Raw genomic sequence first — 9541 nt, forward strand, 5'->3', positions numbered from 1 at the left:
GCTGAATCCTCTTTAGGAGACTGTCCTGGCATCTGCTAAACTTTCTAGGGAGGGCCTGGAGCCATCTTCATTGCAATTGAATCTCTATTCTTGAAGTTCTTGATGACCTGATAAATGGTTGATTTAGGTGGCATCTTACAAGCAGCAACCTCCTTGCCTATGAAGTCCTTTTGATGCAAAGCACTTGTTTTGTTGGAGGTAACCATTGTTAACAAAAAAATACTATTTAAAGCACCTCCTTTTAAAGGAACCAGTTTGCTATTCTAATTCAGTCAGCATGACAGAGTGATATTAGCTGCCTTCTCCTCATTAATACTTTCTCCTGAGCTAATTGGCAGATCTCTGAAATGGTGTTCGCAGGGCATTTTGTGGCAGGGCTGAAATTCAGGGCAAGGAATGACTTACAATTAATTGGAATTCATCTAGAGCTAATGCAGATCGTCACCATAAAAACTAAAGCGGCAAACTTTGTGAAAATGAAACTCTTGACCACAGGATAGGGTATAACCTGCTGATTGCTAGAGTTTGAACACTGAGACCCCTACCGATTCTGAGAACAGGGGTCCTGTTGCATCAATCTGATGAACCAACAGGTCAAGCTTGTGCCCTGCTACTCTACTCATTCTCTGTGGGAGGGCTATAGATAGATGAGCTCCGTACTTGGCTATCTCCAGCGCTCCCATGAAATGGATGGTGGTGGTGTGCATACACACCTGCTGCTCCATCAGAACGGGACACCCAGTGATCGGCTAGTTATCCTCCACCCTGTGTATAGGGGATAACTTATAAACTTGCCACAACCCCTTTAAATACAAAATATTGTTCTTCTGTAGCACTTAACAGAAATGATTAGCCCTCGTATATAGATATATTGATAGGCAGTCCAATGTCAGTTTGCTGCTCTGTGGGGAGGATGTTAGCTGCAAGGTAATATTATTGTAATATCAGGTGTAGAATGGGGATTACAGTATGACAGCTCTATTGTTTTATTGATAGGCCTAGATAAAGATGTCCACAGAAAAGTATTGCATTGATGAACGTAATGTGTCACATATCTTCGCCCCTTCTATGGCTGCAATAATAGTCTATGGTTATTACAGTGGTTTGTAGAGTAGAGCAACTTTAGATCGGCTCCAAAGGAAATTGATATTCCAAAAACGATAAAATAATGGTCTCAAAATATTTACCCCAGAGCATATGCTTTATGTCCTACTCAGTTGTAAAATCCTCAGATTTCGTATTCCTCTGGGGATGACTGTAAATGGAGACTAAGGCTGGTTCCACACTAGTTGCACACTTGCTTGGCTGTTCTCCTTAACAGAAATGAATGGAGCATGCTGGGAGTCGTAGTTTCACCACAGCTGGAGTGCCAGAGGTTAGCCATCACTGCGGACTAGCGTTTACAGAGACTGCAGGCTGTTCCGTTACTGCTGGATTAACTATAAGAGAATCCGGCAGAAACCCGGGAAATGTGTGCAGTGGTATGTTATGCCTGAACAACCTGCCAGAAGGCTGTGTCGGCAGGGCGAAACCAGCCTATTCTGCCCTAATGCTCATGCTGTTCAGTCTGCACTGCAGGCAGCATGTTGTGGAGCAGGAGAAGCCGAGCACAACATGCAGTTTTGTGAGGAAATATTCAGTATAACTGTTTTCTGTTGGTGGGAATATTACATGACCCATGATCTACTAAATGTGAGTCATTTTTATTTGACTGGACCTCCTACATCTAAAGCAACTTTTATTTCTGCTTTTGCAAGTTTCCATTTGCAGATCATTTTCCAATTAATGTTTTAGTAAGTGATTTGTTCCCCATGTGCCAGCCCTCAGTTGTACCAATTAGAAGTTTATGAAAGCCTTGCCAGCGTTCTGCAAGAAAGATCCAGCTGGGTGTTACCCTTTCGGTGCGTGTCAGTGCATAGTTTGGCACTATCAACTCAGTGTTTTCAAAGGAAAACTCTGAAGGGACACACCCACAACTGATAACGCCTAGTTGGACCTTTATTGCAGACTGCTGGCAATTCAGGGATAATAGAGTAATGAAAAGGTGTCTGTGCAGGTGGCAGGGCCTCTTTAATACTCTGTATCCATACATTTGTGGAATTAGGGGTGTAACTAATTTTATTAGTAATTTTTTGAGTGTTTTTAGAAAATTTGTAAACCTTTCTTGGTCATGTAATTTGCTTGCACTACTTGAGACTAGTAGCATATAGATGGCGTTTAATTTAGCTTTAGTGCTCTTATAGATTTGTGACCTTCATTCACGTGTGCTCAGTCTCTTGTCTGCTCTTGCTTCCATCTACATCTATGGGTAGTCCTCCATATAGTTCCCAGGCAGACCGCTGCATGACACTGCTGTATCTTTCTGGTAGACTTGGTAACAGGGGATCTGGGTGTACAACTCCAGCGTTTAACTTTCAGCATGAAATCTTTATCACCATCTTTTAATTACTAACAGACCTATCACTCATTCTTAACCCTACACATTTGGCTAAACAAGAATATAAATGCCTGGAGTTGTGTGCCCTGTGACTCACCACAGGGCTTTTCCTGTCTTTCCTATTCCCTTTGGGCTCATGTCCCTAAACTTTATATCTTCCAGGTTCCCGCACACAGTCTGGGCTGCATACACTCAAGTACGTATGCAATCTTTGCCAATCACACTACTTGGGGATTATAGAAGCGTGTTTGTGTGTGCCATTGTGTACACATCTATGTGTATATCTGCATGTTCCTCTTGTTTGGCTGACCTGTTATTTTACTAAATCATTTGTGTTTCTTTACAAATACAAAGTTTTGAAGATCTGTCTGCTCTCCATGAATGTCCATTCTAGTAAATTCTTATATTTCCCTTTTAATATAATAGTTTGGGAGCATCTTTTCTCAGAAAACAAGTTCAAGTATGTATAAAAGATCAAAACAATACTACTGGTACATATAAGTGTCTAGATGTATTATTGGCATTTCTATGTACCGTATTTTTCGCCCTATAAGACCCACTGGTTTAAGAGGATAGTAAGAAAAAAATATTTTTCATCATTAGACCTCAATCAGACCTCTGATCAGAGCCCAATATAAAGACTCCTACCCCCCCCCCCCACTCAGACATCAGATAAGACCTGCCATGCCTCATATCAGCCCCCAGCCATGTTTGAGCAGCCCCCAGCCTCGGATTACAAAATAAAAAATACTTACCTCTCCTGCTTCGGATGCTGCCGCTCCTCACTTCCAGCGCGCTCTTGCTCTTCTTCATGCTGCGGCTGTAGATCGGATTAGAGCCTTCACCGCTTCCTGGTCCTCGAGTACGAATGAGCACTTCCATAATAGAGGAGCTCATTAGTATTTGCCCCACAAGATGCAATGACTTTTTTTTTTCCCTTATCGGGCAAAAAATACAGTAATAATTGTACTTTCGGTCTTTTATACTTCTTGGATCTTGACACTAACACATATTATTCATAATTCTTACAGCTTCATTGTCCTTGGCTGTGTGAAATAGGAACAACCAAGGAATGACATAACCCAGAGATCTAAGAAAAGAGGCTCCAGAATTGATTAAGGACATCTTTTATTTGGATCAACCATAAAAAAATTGGCATACTGCCTAGTAGGGTCAATCCTGCTCATTAAAACAATACAACTTGTTAAAATCCGTGGCCCTGTTTATGCAAAATATGCTGTTGTATTAATTATGCTAATGAGGGCTTCAGTGTACTGAGGGGCGGGTTCTAGCCCCTCAGAGCGCCTCAACTACTCCACTCTCCACCCTTAGACACTGCCCCTATTATTTGACTGGCACGGCCAGGCATGGTCACAGTCCTCTTGTCTGGCCCTGTATACCCTTGAATGTGCCTATGCATCGTCAGTCAGCCCATGTGCAGTACATATCTTGGCTTTCCCAGATGCTGAAATGCAAACTGCATACCCCACACATACACCAGCTGAAGATTCAGCAATTCATGTGTGGCATTACAGCACCTGGCCCTGTCAGTCAAGGGGAGAAGTATTGGCTAAGGGTGGAAAGTTGAGGAGCTGAGGTGCTCCAAGTGCCCCCCCCCCCCCCCCCCCACTCAAACAGACCTCTGAAGGGAAGCATTCTTACTTGCTCCTTGCTGCTCTATTTTGGCTACTTCTGTTTGCGCTACTCCGGTGCCTGCTTGACAATGTCGGGGTATGAATGGGAGTCACGTGTGCTGCTGCTGCTGCAGCGTCGACTTACCCTTCAAGTGGCATGTCACTGGGGCATGTGCCGCTTCAGCAGCACACGAGACCCCATCCATCTTGGATGTTGATAAGTATGGACTGGAAGCCACAAACAAAGAGCCAGAACCAGACAGCGGATAGCAGGTTAGTGTGCTTCCCTCCACAGGTCTCTGTTGAAAGGTGGAAAACCCCTGTAGCATAGCAAGACATTCTGATATGTTCCAATTTTGTGGGAACAGGTTGGTGAAGGGCCCTTTTCTTTTCCAGCTTGATTGTGCCCCAATGCACAAAGCAAGGTCCTTAAAGGCGCAGTTGGGGGAGTAAAGACATGGTTGGATGAGTTTGGTGTGGAAGAACTTGACAGGCATGCACAGAGCCCTGACCTCAATCTCCTCAAACACCTTTGGGATGAACTAAAACAAGATTGTGACCCAAGCGCTCATCTAACGTCTGTGTCTGACCTCACAAATGCTCCTCTGGACGAATAAGATTGGAAGCTGTTTTAGCTGAAAATAGGGCACCGACTCCATATTAATGTATATGGATTGAGAATGGGATGTTATAAAAGCTGTAGGTGTAATGTGTAGGTTTCCCACAACTTTTATCCATATAGTGTTTGTTGTCTAGAATATCATGTCTTCAGTCATTTTGACTAATTGATCTGAGGATGGTGATTACTGGCTGTCTGCCTACATAGGGAGAAACTAAGAGGCACACTTTATATTCCATGCATTATATACAACTATTGTTGGATTCACTTTAAAAAGAACCATGAAGCTTCTGTATAGGCACAGTACATCCTGGGTCACCTAAGTGGGACTGCTCACAGGGTCCATTCACTTTTCTTTTTATAAAGTGGGCGATGAATGAAATCTTACCAAATGTGCACATTTACAAGCAAAATATAAGATGTAGGTGGGGTGAAATGAATTGTCCTGCTATATACTTATGACCCCCCCCCCCTTCCCCAAAGGTAATCTAGTGTAGTATTTCACCTGTATAAAATGAATGAAACATCCATTGCGTGCAGAGAAGTGGAAAATAATTCTCCAAAGTCCTTTTTGCTGCTTTATATTCTAACATCTTGAGAAGCGGACATATCTGATTCTTTGGTTGTCCCTACTTAATATGAAGTTTTAAAAGTCTTTTAGATGTAACTAAAGACAGCAGATCCTGATTCTCTTATGCAAAAATTTGTGCAGTCCTTGTTAATGTAGCATAACCAAAAAGAAGATAACCAGTCTTGTTATATCTTTCCTATTCTGTCTTTTTTTTTTTTTTTTTTTTTTTTTTTACCGAATTCTTGAAAAAACAGTAACCATATACTTCATGCCCTTTCAAGCTCTGAAAGCTTACTTGACAAGGTATGAAGTAGAAGCTCATTCTTCTCTATACCAAGTTAAAAGCAGAGCCAAACTATTTTTGCACATAGAAGTGCGTTGCTTTCCTCTTCTACCGTATTCCTACATGTACCCTGAGCATCTAATACATTTTAACTATAGATGCCAGGCTTGCTGTACTGAAGAAATGTACGTGCTCTTTTTTTTAATGTATTTACCCCTGCTATCATCTTTAGCTGGGGCCACCCACCTCCCTCTACCCAATGATGAGGGTGGTCAGAAACGCCACAGTGCGATCTCATTATATAGCTTCACATTCTCTCTTGGAAACTATAATAATTTTGCCATAATTCTGAAATCAAAGAATTTTTTTTTTTTTTCTTGGCCATATTTCTGGCCACAGTTGAAAAATATAGCATTTGTGCCTCATTGGCACGGTAGTATTTTGGTCAGTATTGCGTATCAATATCTGAAAGACCGAACCAAGAGTGGAATAATGAAAAGTAAGTCCACCGCATTCTCTTTTTTTGAAGCCACTACTGGTCTTGACTTACCAATACTGATGCAAAGTACTGCTGCAACAATGAGGTCCAAGTATCTGAGTTTCACAAATTGTCATTAGATATAATAGAACACGTGGACTTGCAGACGTTCATTCAAGAAATGCTTCAGCTTTTAATACAGAATGTTCTTGCCTGTATATTACTATATATCTCTTACCATTCAGTCTTTTGTCCTTTTAATGGGGTTGTCTAGGCTCCAGTATTTAGAGGGAACCTGTCACCATGAAAATGCTAAGTAAGCTATAGGCAGCAGGAGCTGAGCAGACTGATATTTATTTTTGTAACTTGTGATTTATTCATTTAAATTCCTGCTCATTCTGGGCTTTGAAGTCAAGAAGGCAGTGCTGTTGATTGACAGCTATCTCTGTATACACAGTCATAGAGGGATAGCTGTCAATCACTGATAGGACCGCCTCCTTGACTTCAAAGCCTAAAATGAGCAGGAAATTAAATGTATAAAATACCAGTTTTACTGAATCTTTTCCCATAAAACTATATATCAATCTGCTCAGCTCCTCCTGCTCTAGAACATGCTGCCTATAGCTCAGATACCATGTTCAATGTGACAGGTTCCCTTTAAAGGTGTTATCCAGTAGTACAAATAACCCCGGGCCCCTCTTATAGACGATACTTAAAGGGAACCTGTCACCGGGATTTTGTGTATAGAGCTGAGGACATGGGTTGCTAGATGGCCGCTAGCACATCCGCAATACCCAGTCCCCATAGCTCTGTGTGCTTTAAATTGTGTAAAAAATCCGATTTGATACATATGCAAATTAACCTGAGATGAGTCCTGTCCCTGACTCATCTCACGAACAGGACTCATCTCAGGTTAATTTGCATATGTATCAAATCTATTATTTTTTATAATAAAAGCACACAGAGCTATGGGGACTGGGTATTGCGGATTTGCTAGCGGCCATCTAGCAACCCATGTCCTCAGCTCTATACTCAGAATCCCGGTGACAGGTTCCCTTTAAGCTTCTTTCACACTGGCTTTAGGCTTGTCCGGCAGGCTCTTCCGGCATGGGAAGCCTAATATCAGTCTGTGACGGAGACCAGCCTCCCTAGCATTGCGGGTGACCATTGCGGGCTGCTATTGGGTGCTCAATCATCCCCCAACCGCCTCTGGCCCCTCCCCCCCGAATGACTGTTGGTTTGATCATTTGTCTGCACTCAGTGTGCATATTGTCAGCAAGGGGAAATGTGAGCATTTTTTTATTTTTTTTTGCTTGCATAAAAGATCCAGTCACCTGACAAACAGTTTGCATGTTTCTTGTCTCTTTATAAACAATTGTTCAGCCGATTATTTTAAAGGGGCCTGAGGGAGAAGACCATGTCACTGCTGCTGCCTCTCCCTCCACCCATTGTCATCCACATTTTCATCCTTTTACGTTCTCTTTACTTCAGATGCACAGTTGTCCTTTTATTATAGCATGCAATAATATAATTTTCATATACTGTATTCCTTTTTTTTTTTTTTTTTTTTTTCCTTTTTTTGCTGACTAACTTTTTATATAATTTCACAGGTAAACGGTCACGAAGTCTAGAAAAAGAGGAGCTCAAATTATCTGATTCGTCAAAGAAGGAACCACTCTGTGCCTCACCCAGGAAATTTAAAAGTGCCTTAATTCTAAAGCTGCAGAGAGTTCGGAAACACTCGGGCATCCATGTGTATAAGACTCAAAAACCAAAGACTCCCCAGAAAAAGGATATGTTGCAGAAAAGTCCAGTTTGTCGCAAGAAACAATACAGAGCGCGCCAAGTGTTAAACTACACAAAAAGGAGGCGTAGACGTACGAGTAAAAGCTTTCCAAATCTAGTAGGGAGGCGTATCCTACACTTGTTTGATGATGGTGACCAAGAAGTTTGGTTCCCTGGCAGAGTGCTACGAGTGCACCAACATTCTCGTAACCCCCGTGACACACAGTATGAGGTGTGGTACGATGGTGAGCCTGGCACTCGCTATTTCTTAGAACTACTGCAGGACTACGAAAAAGGCTGGCTACAGCTGGATGGTTAAAGTGGTCCATTTAAAACTGGTCACACTGTAGCCCAGGCAGGCCTGGTGCATAGTGATTAGCTTAATCTTTGAATGTTTTTTTAATGTAAAATTCTCGTTTTGTGAGGATTACTGAAAAAATTGTGCCTCCTTTTACATTTCCGGTAACCACCGTGCCAGTTTCAAGGGTTACTTTTAATGTATGTTTTAGCCAACTATCCTGGATTCCAGTGTACTGTGATAGAAAAGTTTGTCCTGAGAACAAGTATCTTGAATATGCAAATGTGCCTTAATGCCCTCATGTTTTAGTATTCCCATATGCACTATATGATAGTAGGTCATTGGTTTTGTTAGACGAGGATAATGTAGAAAAAGTTGCATAGCCTATAATTTCCAGTCATATTAAAGCATAACCCCACGTTGTAGAAAATTACAAAATGTTTAAATGTACATCAAGTGTTAAAGGGGTTCTGCATTTTTTTTTTAAACTGATCTATCCGCTGGATAGATCATCAGCATCTGATCGGCGGGGGTCCAACACCCGGGACCCCTGCCTATCAGCTGTTTGAGAAAGCAGCGGCGCTGGCAGTAGCGCCGCGGCCTTCTCACGGTTTACCGCTGGCCCAGTGACATCACGACTAGTATCAATGACCTGGGCGGGGCTAAGCTCTGTTCACTGGAATGGAGCTTAGCCCCGCCCAGGCAAGTTGATACTAGTCTTGACATCACTGGGCCGGCGGTAAACAGAAGCGCCGCTGCCTTCTCCAACAGCTGATGGGCGGGGGTCCCGGGCGTCGGACCCCCGCCGATCAGATGCTGATGATCTATCCAGAGGATAGATCATCAGTTTAAACAAAGTGCAGAACCCCTTTAAGTGAATGTGGGCCGAACCTGCCACTTTTCATGGGACTAGCCGAACATCTATGCATGTGCAAGCCCTGACTCTCCCCTTAACGGCAGATGTCTTGGGAAAGAAGGATCGGGCATTTTGCATTTCAATATGCCCAATCTTGTGTTCTCACAGGAGATAAGGCACTATCAGAGGTATCGCGTAGTGGCCAATTCTCCTTTCCCTGTTGAGAACCCCTGCACGCTCACCCAAGCCAAGTCTGCATGTGTATGGTGGAGTCAGGAATCGGGAAACGGCTAAATAAGGTGTATGGCCACATTAGCCATTTGAGCTCCCACAACAGAGTTTGTCTGTAAATATGCACAGAAGAGAACATGTGACAAAATAGTTTGAAGTTACTGAAATGATATGCACAGTTAAAGGAACACTGTTGGGTCTAGTGCATGTTCTGGGGGGTGGTCCATCATTCACTAGGCATATACACAGTACATCATCATTTCCTGTATTGGACCTATAAATTGTAAAAAGTTTTTAAAAGTGGGGGTCTGTTTTAAAAGGATTTCACACTTTTTAAAGTTTTTTGTCC

At 42.5% G+C, this 9541-nt stretch overlaps 1 protein-coding gene across 3 annotated transcripts in view; it reads left to right on the forward strand.

Annotated features, from left to right (window-relative positions):
• Positions 1 to 8676, forward strand: part of C1H15orf39 (chromosome 1 C15orf39 homolog) — a 31984-nt gene extending 23308 nt beyond the window's left edge. Inside the window, exons 3-4 of one of the 3 annotated variants that reach the window (XM_040413796.1) lie at positions 2600 to 2633; positions 7633 to 7765. In XM_040413796.1, the coding sequence (XP_040269730.1) occupies positions 2600 to 2633; positions 7633 to 7636 (38 nt within the window). In that variant the 3' untranslated portion in view covers positions 7637 to 7765. Of the gene's footprint in view, positions 1 to 2599; positions 2634 to 3468; positions 4184 to 7632 lie in introns of those variants that run through there. The other 2 variants (XM_040413795.1, XM_040413794.1) reach the window with 2 other exon arrangements.
• Positions 8677 to 9541: the final 865 nt, after the last annotated feature.

The sequence above is a fragment of the Bufo bufo genome, chromosome 1 (assembly GCF_905171765.1).
Source record: "Bufo bufo chromosome 1, aBufBuf1.1, whole genome shotgun sequence".
Classification (NCBI taxonomy): Eukaryota; Metazoa; Chordata; class Amphibia; order Anura; family Bufonidae; genus Bufo; species Bufo bufo.